Below are 15892 nucleotides of genomic sequence, written 5' to 3' on the forward strand. Positions count from 1 at the left end.
AGAGATTTATTTTTGTCTTTCAAGCAGGTTCTGGATTGGCACAGAGCGTCAGTGGTGACACTGGCCAAGGTGGTGACAGCGGTCATAGTGGTCACAGTGGTCACAGAAGTCATAGTGGTCATAGTGGTCACAGTGGCCATAGTGGTGACAGTGGTCACAGAGGCCTAAGTGGTCACAAAGGACACAGTGGTCAAAGTGGTCATAGGGGTCACATACCTCTTAGTGGTCACAGTGGTCATAGTGGTCACAGTGGTCATATCCTGACATTTTCTTAATTTCACATAACATAAAGCAATCCCTTTTGAATACCCAAGGTGCTACTATATATAGATTCCCAGTACAGCCATTCAGACAAGGCTCATGTTTTTAAAATGAGCAGATTCATCCAATAGGCCAGTGCTGATCAAGTCAGCCTCCGGAGGCCTGAAACGCATCTGGTTTTCATCCTTTTAACATGCGACTGATTTGGATCAGGGACACTAGGTGAGTCTGATTAACTCCCCACATCAGAAATGTTTCAACCCTCCAGGACTGGTTAAAGAGACCTAGTGGTGGGCTGTTACCCGCTTGTGGGCCGTGGGGGTCAACGGCCGCGTCTCACCTGTTGTTCTTGGACATCTGTGCGTATTCTTTCCCGGTCCTGGTGTTGGTGCCAGTGCAGTACCTCTGGCTCTTCAGCTTGAGGCTCAGCTGGGCCAAGGCATCCTTCTGGGCCTCCCGGTGGCTCTGCAGCAACTCCACCTGATAACACAATACATCAAAGGACACGTCGGGCTCATGTTCATTAGGCCGTAAACAGAGATAAATTGACTCAAACGGGAACGGACCACCTGGACAACGTCGATAAGAAACACAACGCGGTGTTCCGTTTTAGAATAACTGAGAACATTCTGCAACGGCGTAACCTACTGAACGAGACCCGGCAATGGGAAACTAAAGACATTCTTGTAAACAAAGGTAGTTCTGTATATTGCCAGATATCATGTTAATTATGTGGATATGAGTGTATAATTCTAAACACAACATTCGTTATTAGCATTATCCAAACGCCTGTCACGGATATTGCAGAATGAGATTTGTGGTTACTTGAATAAGATGTCCAATGCATTAAAGATGATGGACAAGCTCAAGAGCCCAACAGATTGGCCACTAGACAAACGCACAGCCCCGCTCTACTGTAGGAATATCAAATCTCACCATAAGGCAACATTACCAAAGTGCTTCTGTTAGGATCCGTGATTCTGAGCATCAGACAATCAGAAGGCTGTGCGAGCCTCGCAGTGAATTCGTAATTGCATACAAAATGTATGGAGATGAAGCCAATGTTATGCCAACGGATGACACCCCCACCCGGCTTGGTTTTCCTCATTTCTCCTTAACACTGTATAAACTGTCTTTGTTTGTGTGCCGTCAAAACCGTTTTGTCAATTTTGCAGATGCCTCTACAAAGGTCAAACAATTCCATGAATGCAAACGGCTCCTCAATCAAAAGCACACTCGATAATAAACAAGTAAATCAACAGAAAGATGCATTCGGTTTTCTTGTTCCCATTCATTTGCGTGTGCCTGCGTGCGTGTGTGTGTGTGTGTTATGAAACCCTCTGATCCAGCCCCGCCACACTGTTCATTTGGGATGAATGAATTGAACCTAACTAGAAGCTTCAAGAAAATTAGCGAGCGCAACTGTGGCGGCGAGTTCTCCTTCTTCTTCCCCCCTCAAAGGAATTTGCTTTCATTTGCCTTCATTTCTGATTCACTCAGCGCGCACATGGACGCCGTGTCAGGATCCTAATTACCCAATCCCATTGGAGATGCTTACACACACAATAATGACTGATGCAGACTATAGACAAAAGCAATTTAGCAGCAGCCACCTTGAGCTGGAGGACAGAACAGGACAGACAGAACGACAGAGCATCATTCAAGGAATGCAGCAGGACATGAGATGACTTGGTCGGCTTCCCAGATTAAAGGACCTTGAAGGAGTCTGCTTTAGGAGTTATAAGGGTTAGGTTTTGTTCCGCAGACTAGCCGGATGCGTAGTTCAGTTGTATTTCAAAAACTAACATTAACGCATGTTATATTTCCAACTGATGAAAACTGATTGAGGCTACAGTTGTTAACTAGGAAATACCATGATGATTGCCTACCAAATCTACACAGCTATGTACCTATACCATGTTGATTGCCTACCATATCTACATAGCTATGTACCAATACCATAATGATTGCCTACCATATCTACATAGCTATGTACCAATACCATAATGATTGCCTACCATATCTACACAGCTATGTACCTATACCATAATGATTGCCTACCATATCTACATAGCTATGTACCAATACCATAATGATTGCCTACCATATCTACACAGCTATGTACCTATACCATAATGATTGCCTACCATATCTACACAGCTATATACCTATACCATAATGATTGCCTACCATATCTACATAGCTATGTACCTATACCATGATGATTGCCTACCATATCTACATAGCTATGTACCTATACCATGATGATATCCTACCATATCCTGTTCAAGACAATCTCCTGAACTCCAAACTGAATGTCAGAATGGTAAAGAAAGGTGATTTAAGCAATTTTGAGCATGGCATGGTTGTTGGTGCCAGACGGGCCGGTCTGAGTATTTCACAATCTGCTCAGTTACTGGAATTTTCACGCACAACCATTTCTAGGGTTTACAAAGAATGGTGTGAAAAGGGAAAAACATCCAGTATGCACCAGTCCTGTGGGCGAAAATGCCTTGTTGATGCTAGAGATCAGAGGAGAATGGGCCGACTGATTCAAGCTGATAGAAGAGCAACTTTGACACAACAAGCACAACCTTGAGGCGGATGGTACCACTCATCTCCACTACAAATAGGAAAAAGAGGCTACAATTTGCATCTGGAATCTGGAAGAATGTTGCCTGGTCTGATGAGTCTCGATTTCTCTTGAGACATTCAGATGGTAATTTGGCGTAAACAGAATGAGAACATGGATCCATCATGCCTTGTTACCACTGTGAAGGCTGGTGGTGGTGGTGTAATGGTGTGGGGGATGTTTTCTTGGCACACTTTAAGCCCCATAGTGCCAATTGGGCATCATTAAAATGCCACAGCCTACCTGAGCATTGTTTCTGACCATGTCCATCCCTTTATGACCACCATGTACCCATCCTCTGATGGCTACTTCCAGCAGGATAATGCACCATGTCACAAAGCTCGAATCATTTCAAATTGGTTTCACTGTCACCAGTTCTCAACCCAATAGAGCATCTTTGGGATGTGGTGGAACGGGAGCTTCGTGCCCTGGATGTGCATTCCACAAATCTCCATCAACTGCAAGATGCTATCCTATCAATATGGGCCATCATTTCTAAAAAATGCTTTCAGCACCTTGTTGAATCAATGCCACGTAGAATTAAGGCAGTTCTGAAGGCAAAAGGGGGTCAAACACAGTATTAGTATGGTGTTCCTAATAATCCTTTAGGTGAGTGTATATATATATTCTATATTATAATATATATACCAAAACTGCTTCTACATGTCCTAAATAGAACGTTGTAATCAATGCCCCACATGACACAAACAGAAGACCACGTCTACCGTTACGTAGTAGTAAGAGCAACAATTCCTTCCAGTCTTAAAATGAAGAGGAATCCTTTGTAATCATTTCGTACACTTGTGCAAAAAAAAATGAGACAGTTCACGGTTTACATGGAGAAAGCACACTTTAACAGCACATTCACAGTTATTTCCATCAACCTCCTGATATGACTTATTTTCAGGGAGAAAAAAAATGAAATTCTTATAGCAGTGATTTGCCAAGAGAAATCTCTATAGAGAACAACCCTGTGAACTGCGGACGGCATGGTTGGTTTTGATTTTCTTGCAATCCCCTCCAGCCTGTTTAAACTTCTGCTTATTCAGATATGCAGACAGGGGGATTCAGGGTTCTGCATCCTGTATTCTTATTTCAAACAGAATCATTCAAAACTGCACTGCTCGCACACTCGCTCACTCTGTCAAAACACTCCTCTCCAGCCTTTAAACTGCTAATGTGGAAAGGAATCAATATAAATTTGGATCATTTGATGAATACTTAGGTCTGACTAGGGGCGGAGAGGGCAGATTCAGATATGAGAATCTGCTGAATCAAGTCATTTTAGTATTTTTTTTGTTTACACGCCAGGGCCAATTTACTGTACTGGGCCTCAGAAATCCGTATCTCCTTCTAGAACTGGATATCTCCAGGGGTAACCCCTGCTGGTGTGACTGTCAATCAAACACGCCTCCAAGTAGACAGGGTTCTATCATCACCTGTTCCCTTTGCCTTCACACTTCACACGCTGTTTCAAACACAGGCTCTGCTATTGGCTCTCGTAGATCAGACTAGAAGATTCTACAATGACATCAATAGAGGATATGCGCTGCTGTACAGAACCGCAGCTCCCAGGCGCTCACTACCTTCAAAAAAAGCCCATCTGGACGTAATGCAGTAGGATTACCAGGGTGAAACGATGATGTCTCGTCTACGGGGGGGATAAAGTCTTGTATTTTCATGTAGATCGTTGCTCATAGATGAAATCAATAGATACATCCTCGCTCGTGGTTCTGAAAGTTTTCCTGAATTATAATACTGAATCGATTTGACCTTCCAATGTAGTCTATGAGCTGTGGGCTCTGGGTCGGGTCCACAGGGGATGGTGGGTTTTTTCGCCCCGCAGTCTGAGGTCAGGGCAATGGAGCAATAGCAGCTTTCTGTGTCATCTGTGTCTTACTTTTATCCCACCCCCATCTTCAGTTCTGTAGAAGAATGTCAGTTAAAATTTTCACTGTATTATTGGGTTAATACACATTTTTGTAGAACATGTCGCAGGTATGGCACCATTGTGATTGACCATTGTATTGCCTATGTTTTCAAAATGTTGTGATGCTATGTAAAATGTTAAATTAAAACAGAATGCAATGATGTGAAAATCATATAATCCCCATATTGAACAGACAATAATACAAAGACGATTTATCAAATGTTGAAACTGAGAAATTTTGTTTTTGGATAAATACATGCCCATTTTAAATTTGATCCCAGCAACATGTTTCAAAAAAGTTGGGACGGTGGCATATTTACCACTGTGTTGCATCACCTCTTCTTTTAACAACATAAGAGTGTTTGGGAACTTACCAAATGCTGTAGTTTTGAAAGTGAAATGTTTTCCCATTCTTGCTTGATATCTGATTTCAGTTGCTCAACAGTTTGGGGTCTCCTTTGTCGTAGTTTTTGTTTCATAAAGCGCCAAATGTTTTTCAGTGGGTGACAGGTCTAGACTGCAGGCAGGCCAGTTCAACACCCGAACTCTGTTATACTACAGAGCCTTGCTGTTGTAATACGTGCAGAATGAGCTTTGACATTGTCTTGCTGAAATTAGCAAGACCTTCCCTGGAAAAGACAGCTCTAAAACCAGCCTTTATTGTTCAGTATTTATGGTGCCTTCACAGAAGTGCAAGTCACCCAAGCCATGTGCACTACTGCACCCCCACACCATCACAGATGCTGGCTTTTGCCCTGTCCACTGATAACAAGTCGGAAGGGTCCTCTCCTCTGATTCCCAAAACCACTGGACAGTTTTCCACTTCGCCTCGGTTCATCTTAAATGAGCTTGGGCCCCGAGAAGGAGTTTCTGGATCTTGTTTATGTATGGTTTCCTTTCTTTGCGTTTTAACTTACATTTGTGGATGCAGCATCAAACTGTGATCACAGACAATGGTTTTCAGAAGTATTCCTGAGCCCATGCAGTAAGTTCCACTAGAGATTTCCACTGTTTTTAATGCAGTGCTGTCTGAGGGCCTGAAGATCACAGCCATCCAACATGGATTTGCAGCCTTGTCCCTTGCGTACAGAGAAATCTCCGGATATCTGACCAGTCTATAACCGATTGAGAGAGGATTGGGCCCAACTTTGGTTATAGAGGGCCAAAATCATACACACAGATTTTTTTTGATAGGTACAAGACAAACATAAAATTCACAAGTTAACAATTTAGCTTTTTTCTAATACAAATTACAAAATCCTCAATGGTTAATGGACAACGTTGCATGATAATACCTTTACGTAACTGTAACAAGCCCAGAAATGGCTTTTACATTTTCACTCATGTGTGCATGATGTATACAGTACAGAAGTTAACAATATGTTCCAGATTTCTGAAGATTCTACAATCAATAACTGACCTATCTAATCTTCATGTCAGCTGGATATCTACATGTACCTATAAACAGTAATGGATTTAAGCTGATTAAAAAGATGTACAATGAACAACCAGGTACAGTGAGGGAAACAATTATTTGATCCCCTGCTGATTTTGTACGTTTGCCTACTGACAAAGAAATTCAGTCTATAATTTTAATGGTAGGTTTATTTAAACAGTGAGAGACAGAATAACAACAAAACAATCCAGAAAAACGCATATCAAAAATGTTATAAATTGATTTGCATTTTAATGAGTGAAATACATATTTCATCCTCTCTCAATCTTTTATACAGGTAACGAGCTGAGATTAGGAGCACACTCTGTCCACAGAAGCAATCAATCAGATTCCAAACTCTCCACCATAGCCAAGTCAAAGAGCTGTCCAAGGATGTCAGGGACAATATTGTAGACCTACACAAGGCTGGAATGGGCCACAAGACCATCGCCAAGAAGCTTGGTGAGAAGGTGACAACAGTTGGTGCAATTATTCGCAAATGGAAGAAACACAAAATAACTGTCAATATCCCTCGGTCTAGGGCTCCATGCAAGATCTCAACTCGTGGAGTTGCAAAGATCATGAGAATGGTGAGGAATCAGCCCAGAACTACACGGGAGGATCTTTTCAATGATCTCAAGGCAGCTGGGACCATAGTCGCCAAGAATACAATTGGTAACACACTACGCCGTGAAGGACTGAAATCCTGCAGCGCCCGCAAGGTCCCCCTGCTCAAGAAAGCACATGTACATGCCCGTATGAAGTTTACCAATTAACTTCTGAATGATTCAGAGGAGAACTGGATGAAAGTGTTGTGGTCAGATGAGACCAAAATCAAGCCGTGTTTGGAGGAGGAGGAATGCTGCCTATGACCCCAACACCATTCCCACCGTCAAACATGGAGGTGGAAACATTATGCTTTGGGGTGTTTTTCTGCTGAGGGGACAGGGCAACTTCACCGCATCAAAGGGATGTACCATGTACCGTCAAATCTTGGGTGAGAACCTCCTTCCATCAGCCAGGGCATTGAAAATGGGTCGTGGACGGGTATTCCAGCATGACAGTGACCCAAAACACATGGCCAAGGCAACAAAGTGGCTCCAGAAGAAGCATATTATGGTCCTGGAGTGGCCTAGCCAGTCTCCAGACCTTAATCCCATAGAAAATCTGTGAAGGGAGCTGAAGGTTTGAGTTGCAAAATGTCGGGAGGCGGAGCGGCCGAGACTGGAGAGGTCGCCGCCAGGACATGGCTCCTCTGGGATGGCTGCCATTGGTGCCTCAGGGACCTGGGTCAATGGTATTCCCCAAGTCCCTGGTGAGAACTGGTACGGCGGGTTGTGGAAACTGGGCCAGTCCTCGCACCTTCCAAAGGCCAGGAGGGCCTTTTCAGGCCCCGCTTGAGGCGTTGCCCAATGCCTTGGACCTGGCACCGGGCCTACCTTGGGCACCTCTAACACCCCCCATGTGAGAGGCAGCAAGGGCTCGCCGTCCCACCTCTCCGGGGGTGTCAGCTGTGCCTTGGGGGCCTCCGCTTGCCCCCACAGCCACCCCCGAAAAATGTCCTGGGGCTGACTCACGGCGGGTTGGTGATGCTGCTTCCGTCGTCGTCTCCTCCAGGGCCGTGGACCTAGGGTTGGGGAACGTGGGGGCACCTCGTATGCCTTGCCAGCCTCTGGGAAGGCCGGAACCAGCACTCACCGTACTAGGTCCCATGCCAGGACCCCTTCCGTCTCATCATGTACCCCGTATTCGTACTCCGCCTCCGAAATGTCCGACGAAAGGGACGCCGATCCCCAGTCCCCCTTCCAGGTGTACTCCTCTCTCGTCGAACGAATCGGAGGGGAGTAGCCAGAATAATCACAGAGATGCCGAGCTTCCTCCTCTGGCGTCTCCGGCTTCTCCCACGGCCACAGGTAGTTATCCCTGTGGCCATAGCGGGTTTTTGTTGCTTGTTCGCGTGTTCCTTTTAGGTCGTCATTCTGTCACGGTTGGTGTAGTGGTGGAGAATGAAGGAACCAGGCGCAAGCAGAGTGGCAGTCGATGTTGTGGGTTTTTAATTGAAAATAACACTGAGCACTTGAAACCGTTAAATGAAACAAAAGGTATAAACCAAAACGAACCCCTCACCACATACATTGAAAAACGTAGACATGGGACAATGTCCGACAAGGACTGGGAGAACATGGCTGAACTAAATAAACAGGCTAACAAGGATAACAGAAACAGGTGGGGGCTAAACACAGGTGAAAGGAATAGACTGATAAACTGAAACAAGAACAGGAAGGATCATACAAGGACAAGACAAGTCAAGGACAAACAGAAAACACGAAGCGGAAAAGTCTCATCAGGCTGGGACCGTTACAGAACTAGTTATCATGCAGTACAAAGAGGCATGTATACAATGTGAAAGATCTCCTTCATTTTGTCTAATCTCTGCAAAAAATATTAAAAAAATAGGGTAATTGCATCAAAGCCCTCAAAGTCCAATACAAATCAAATAGAATATAAATGCCATCTGCAAATATAATGCATAAGAGAAGCCATGAGTATAAAATCTGTGATATTGAAGGCAGAGCTGAACTTGAGGGGAGACTCACAGACTGTCCATGGGCAATTTGGAGGCCCAGATGTTTCGAATAAAAAACAACAGCAAATTCATTTGAATCAAAAAATCTAAACAGAATTCTGCAACAACAGCTTTCCCTTTGTCTTTCTTCTGAGACCAAAAAGAAAAAAGTACACAGGGAAGAAAAATAAAAAGGAAAGGGGAATTTTGTGGCTTCAATGCAAACAGGATACTGGTCTCATTTGAACCAGCTGGGGAACAATATAAACTTAACGAGGGGAGATATGTGCCTCTGGTGAACACTAGCTGGTATGGGAATGGTGCAACTGAAGGTCTGAGGAAGCCTCTTAAACTGTATATTTAGGCAACATGACATAACGCTGGGTTTGTTTGTTTCTTTATCGTCCTCTCTGAATGCAAGAGGCATCCCAGCAAGATTGAAATCTGTGTGAAGTCATCACCAACCACCCCACCCCCCGCGACTTGTGTTCAAAACAACCAGAACATACACTGGCTTGTTTGAAATGCCTCCCATCAGGTTTGTCTATTGTGCTATGCTCTGGCTCTATCAGAAAGTAGTGGACGGATGAATGGACAGAAGGACTGAGGCATACTCAGAAAACAAATTAAGCTGGGAGTTGTGTGAGGTCGGAACCCTGGAGTTGTGAACGGCTGAGGATTCTATTTTACGCATCTAATAAATGGACACGTACAACAGTGACGCTTCACCTTCAAAATAAGCAACAACCCTTATCTGGAATAGTCAACCATTTTGAAAAACTGATCATCGATAGTGGAGTGATACTGTGGAATTAAATGCACTTTGTTTTCAACAAATATAATTGAATTCCCTTTTATACAAGTTTCCAGTTGAAATATGTTGTAAAGGATCATTTTCAAGACAGGGGCTCTCCGAGGAACCATTGGAAAACATGAAATTCATTTGAAAACTATTACTTTGAAATCACTGGCCATAATGTCTGGATCTAATATGTAGTGTGGTCTACCAGTATGAATCATGAGACTTTACTGCCAAAAATAACTGTTATATTAGACCATTGTGTGTTCTCATGTTGGCATCTTTCATTCATTCTCACGTAGATGGGATTGTCACTGCTTTACAGTAGCCGCATGCTACTGATATTGTTTCTAGAACATCTACTTAGCTATGGAAAACCGAAGGTACTTGATTGACTGATTGATATGATTGATTGTCCATGTTGCTTCTGGAAGACAGTGAGAGTTAATTCACACTTCTTGTTTAGCACAGTGATATAACAGAAAGGTTGAGCACTGACTAGGGTCCTCCTAGCATCAGGACGCACGCTGAACAAAATGGTGAGGTGAAACGTGGACGTAGCAAGTCACGGCAAAGAGTTGGGCTGGCTTATTAAGCAGCGTCCCCACATGACTGAGACCTTGACGGCAAAGTCCCTGCAGAATACATCCGTTACCTTACCTACGTATGCTTCTGCACCTTTAAGAAATATCTTAGGGGAGTTTGAAAGGTTTAGCTCCTGCAACATTTATCAGGGCGTGAAATTAGCAATTGCTAGGAGATAAATTGCTGCTTCTTATTTAATGTTGTTGCTGAAAGGTGACATTTAATCGCTGATCCCTGGCTTCCAAGAAGTCTAAACAGCAGTAGAGAGCAGGGAAAGACAGACACATCAGTGAGAGTGGAGAGAGAGAAAGACACAGACACATACACACACACACACACACACACACACACACAACTATAGATGAGTAAAGTGGGGGTTATATTGATTTTGTGATCATCATTTTCTATCTAATACTCAGTCAGAATACTAGTCACCATCTATTTAAAACGGTCTGGTTTGTAGTAATTCTCTTTTCATGTGCTGGATGGACTTGCTAAATGTAAGCAGTTTTACACATGCCTCATTCAACATTTGGAAGTCTGACAGTTTTGTTTATCCAATAGTTCCAACCAGCATGTGAATGAATCATTAATGTCCTCACATCATTAAAGTCCTCATATAAATAAACATTTGTTAATGTGGGCAATTACACACCGTTAGGACATGTGTTTAATTTTGGAATATCTTAAATCCAATAAGAGTCAATGAAAATTAAGTTGAAGTAGTATAAACAAATGAACAACAACCATTAATGAGGCATTCATTTAGTGTATTGCAAAGCACTTAAATAAATGTGTATAATTTTCTCAAACACACAACATACTGTTGCAAAACTTGCTATCTTTAGTAGCAACAGAAATCAGATATCTCTCACAGGCTCTATGCGGTAGCCCCACCCCCTCCCCCGTAGATCAATTCCACGCCGCTTTTCAACATGGATAGGCGGAACTGCGGCTTCCAGAAAACAGCTCAGATGAACATATTTCTTAAACGGAGCCAAACGCTTCAGGCAGGTGTTACACTGAGAATCCATTAATATAGGTAATTAACATTAGCCACCATTTTAATTAACATGCAAACTAATTAGGAAATAATTAAGTAACATAAAAAAAAATCTGATCTTAATTCTAAATCAGAGAAAAGCTGGTGTTGGAGTTAGCTGCTCAACAACATTCCTAGTTTGGAGTTGCGGGAGATGAAATGAATGTTTTAGAGGTGCTGTTGGATGAAAGGAATGAAGGTTTTCTAAGTGAATTGTAGAGAAAAAGAAACACATCAACAGGTGCAGGAAGAAGCTTTGATCAAGTCTTGATATCGGGGTTGGCGATATGTTCACGGTTGCTCTCCCTGAGACACAGTGGTCGGCAGATTGCCCATAACATCAGTGCCAATGCATGGAGAGAAAGCGCCAGCAAGATGCAATCAACTGCTGAGAGCGCGGGCATGTTCTGTAACACAATACTACCTGAATCACACTGTGGGTGAGTGAGTTTCTGTCCATCTGTCTGTTTGTTTGTCTGTCCGTCCGACCATCTCTGACCGGTATCTTGGCAGCAGGTCAGGCATCATAATGTCCAAACGTCTGGTTAAAGCGGGGTCTAGAAATCCCCACACACTTCATAGCACTTGACTAGATTCCAATCAAGAGCTGTATTGTGTATTGCACATGAAATCCATCCGATGAATTGAAAGACAATGCTACTTCACTAATTATTAGATGGAACTACGCTAACGTCTCCTGGCTCCTTCAGCCAAAGGCACTTCTCTTATAGCTGTGCCTGCCACGGTGGATTGACAACAAAGGGAAGAAATGCGAAAAAAGGCAGAAATACTGGGGAGCAACTGGTTTTAAATGCTCTTGGCAATTACAGGGAAGAAATTGATTCCAGCAATAAGAAAAATAAAGCAATTCTAAAGATCGATGCATAATGCTGGAACGTAATGCATGGGGCAGAGTTACTATTTCATTAACAGTAGGACAAAACTCCAGAACCATTTGCAATGACAAATGCCCGGGCCCATTATATGCACATTCCAGGTAAGTGCTTGAGGCCAAGTTAGATTCCATTCCTCTGCTCCGCGGTATCGCTCTATTCATTATTTGTTGTATTTGTTACAGATAGTGGCGTTGGTTCTGGGTGCTACTGTAGCTGCTCGAGTGGTGGTGGTGGTGAGGCAGTGTTGTTCAATCTTTCAGGACAACCTTTATGCCCACCAGATTTAAGGAAAGGAAGAGATTAAATATTATAAACCTACGGTAAGATGACCATGAATCCAAATCTCTAAAATACATATTTACAACGGACAAGAAAAAATGCACATCTTCAGAGACGGGGCACTCAAACAAATGGTCTATTTATTTGTGTTCGATTTCCGATTAAGCTAGTAGCTTAGCTTTGGCTAAATATGTCACGTTTAAACCTCTGTTTGAAGCTCTTCAGTTTAAAGGAAGAAATCCCTCTCTCTTCACTGTAAGAAGTCAAAAGTAGAATACGACAGGTCTAGAAATAACATTTACTGTAGCCCCCTGGTATTCTCAGAGCAATCTCCCAATAACAGACATAAACAGGATCTGATAACCTTGATTTTCATAAGACGCCTTATCAACACTGCACGTGTGTGTGTATGTGTACGTTTCTGCGTGCTTGTGGGTGTCTGCCTGTATCTGAATTCTGAGAGGGGGTGAAGTGCTATAGCTACAGTATATCCTTGTTAAATCCCGCTCCTCCTCGGCAGCGGGCCGAACCACGAGCCAACCCGGACGACCAGCGGTTAACCCGCCAGGGGAATCTCAACCTGCCAATTGACAGCAGCTAAACGGCCCTGACACCGCGTTGCTCTGCTCATTCCAACCAGTAAGCCACCTTCAAAGTCGCTGTCAGGTAAATGACCTTGTATTTCATTAACTGATAATTAAATGGATTTATTCCACTAACGGTTTTAATTAAAATGCTAGAAATATTGATTACCTCTATCATCTCCTCTCTCCCCAGATGGAAAAAGGTTTTAGAACTGTTTATTTAGAGAGGGGGGAGAGAATTAAATTAGATTGAATCTCTAAGAGACTCTAAATAAGGCTTCTCACTTTTCTGCTGCCCCACGCAGAAATACCCACAACTGTTTAATTTTTTTGATGTTTGATTCATTATTTTCCTAGCCATTTTTGCCTACCTTGATATTTAATTAAAACATCATTTTAAAGCATAATTAAGTCCGCCGGATAATCCTTGGAGCAGGAGAGTAGCTGAAGTCCATCCAAATTGAAAGCTGCCAATGCTGCGGTTGAATATTCAGTCTTGGTGATTTGGGCTGTTCTAAAGGTACAGCCACTAGAGTCGGGATGGGAAATGGAATGACTTCCATGCAGCTAGTGTTGGGCAGCGGTTCGGAACCGCGCTATTCTTCTAATGCATATTGGCGGTTGTGCCGAAGGAGAGTGTCATCAGACCTGTGCGATGCCGTTGATAGCGGAGCAGCGTGGGGGCAGACGACGGCATACTGATGGACAAACTAATTATGCATGAAATCAAATATGATTTACAAGTGAATTCATATGAGAAACCCGGAGAGATGGCCCAAATGGACCTTCTCAGCAGGCTCCGTTACGGCCGAAAGTGGGGATGCGGGTGAGAAGGGGTTGACAATACCCATACTGCCTGCATATGTGTAGGTATGAGGACTATTTGGGAAGGGGGGGGGGTGTAGAAATAGACGGACGAAGTTTGCGTGGGACTGGGAAGTGTTTGTTATTTAATGTGATGTGGAGTAATTATGTTTAAAGATGGCCGGGGTGGATCATTGAAAATTCACTGAGAAAAGCAAATCAAATTAGCCAACCAATTGAAAGCCCTCACAGATCCATCATCATGCAGTCTCTCCGAACAAAGAGAATCAGATCAGTCATACTCATTTATTTACCTCATGGGTGGTAGGGGGAAAAAAGTAACACTTTGGAGGAAATTAGAGGTAATTACGGGGCATTTTGTATAATTCTGAGCTATTAAGTGTAATTTAACAGTGACTGTGTCAGAAAAGAAAGAATGGATGGGAGACTGCCTGTTGTGGAGAGAATCACAGACTGCTCTCTTGGCTGTTTGGGAAAGCAAAGGCATCTAATAAATAGGGCTTTAAGATTCAGAACAATGCCCGGGCAGAATAAACCCATATAGCACACTCTCACTGCCAGAGAGATAAAGTATAAACTGAGAGATGAGGGAGGACCAACCAAGCCCCACAGAAACCAGATTCCCAGGAAACTTTGACTCCAACAGAACATCTCTGCAGGAGCGCGACAACAAACCAGCAGATGTTTCCAGAGACACACAAGGAGCTTTTTAATCAAAACTAATAAGCAACATTACCAGTAGATCTGAAACACTGTACGACCAATGCACAGAGCAGATCCACTGGACAGCCTTTCCCCACACACACACTCTAGTGCAGGGTGACTACAAGCAAGATTGGCCAGATTTTTCTGTCAGATATTCCATCCGGTGTTATTGGGATACCAGACAAACTGGATTTGCACTTCTGTTACTCTTCCATTGGTTCAATTTTGTCCCTCAAGCTCAGTAATTGCAGCCAAACAAACAATATGTCACCCCAGGTCTGAATCTGAGGAAGAGGAGGCCCAGGTGAAGGAGAAGCTCTAGCAAGGGCCAAAAACTGAACAACCACTCCTCCTGATCCTCCACAGCAACCAGAGGGAGGAATCAAAACACACCTCCTCTCCTGACATAAAGCCCATTTATTCTGCGTCTCCTCCCAAAGGCGTCTCTTTCCTTTCCTTGCGGTGGTGTTCAAGGACACCATTCCGCTTTACTTTCAATATCAAAGCCGGAACATAAATCACAAATAATCCACAAGACAAGCCTTTGTATTTGCAGTGTTTTTAACATTCCAACTGTGTTGAAGATGACAATAACACTTTTCCCCCATCCAAGGAGGACTGGGGAAAACAGGGAATTCAGGGACAAATCCTTTAATACGTCAACTAAGAGGAATCTGAAAATGCTGCGCAGGACTAAAGCGCAAAACAATAGTCCTCATACAGGTCAACATTACCCTAGAATACTGCTCCCTCTTCTGCTAGCTGAGTTTATAGCAAGCCATTTCTTTTTGCTATTGTAGCGCGGCAGTCTCATGCAAAACAATCATTAATACAGTTCGCTGGTGTCATGTTACTTCTGGATGCTGGTGGTTGTTGTATTCACATACATTTCCAGAGTACCGTCTGCGTATTCCCTGCTCCTGTCCGCATTAAAGCGACTCGAGCACAAACAGCAAGCTGTATAATCACCCTGGTCAGGTTTGTGAGAATAATAACATTTTACTACTCGGAGCATCTGTCAAAGCTTGCTATAAAACCGAAGGAGAAATCATTATGGCTCATCAAAGAACTAAAACGCAGTGAAAACGGAGAAACAAAAACCTCCATGTCTTCCCGTGTCTGTCTGCCCGTCTCTCTAGCTGTCCTATACGTCTGTCTGTCTCCCGTATTGTGAAGAACATATAGAATATATGAATTCCAAACACAGAAGACAGGGCTCATTGGATGTCATTTCTCTTTCCTCAGAGGAATAAAATGTTACTTCATAACCGAGTCCCTCTCTCTTTTCCTTCTGCGTGCGTTTCTCTTTCATGCATGGCAGCTATCTTACCTTCAGCGCTTTGGCCAGATTTC

At 43.3% G+C, this 15892-nt stretch overlaps 1 protein-coding gene across 2 annotated transcripts in view; it reads right to left on the reverse strand.

Annotated features, from left to right (window-relative positions):
• Positions 1 to 15892, reverse strand: part of akap6 (A kinase (PRKA) anchor protein 6) — a 130965-nt gene that overhangs the window by 48092 nt on the left and 66981 nt on the right. For both annotated transcript variants that reach the window (XM_034297391.1, XM_034297392.1), the window contains one exon: positions 602 to 741. In XM_034297391.1, coding sequence (XP_034153282.1) covers positions 602 to 741 — 140 coding nt within the window. The remainder of the gene's footprint in view (positions 1 to 601; positions 742 to 15892) is intronic.

The sequence above is a fragment of the Esox lucius genome, chromosome 15, assembly GCF_011004845.1.
Source record: "Esox lucius isolate fEsoLuc1 chromosome 15, fEsoLuc1.pri, whole genome shotgun sequence".
NCBI lineage: Eukaryota > Metazoa > Chordata > Actinopteri > Esociformes > Esocidae > Esox > Esox lucius.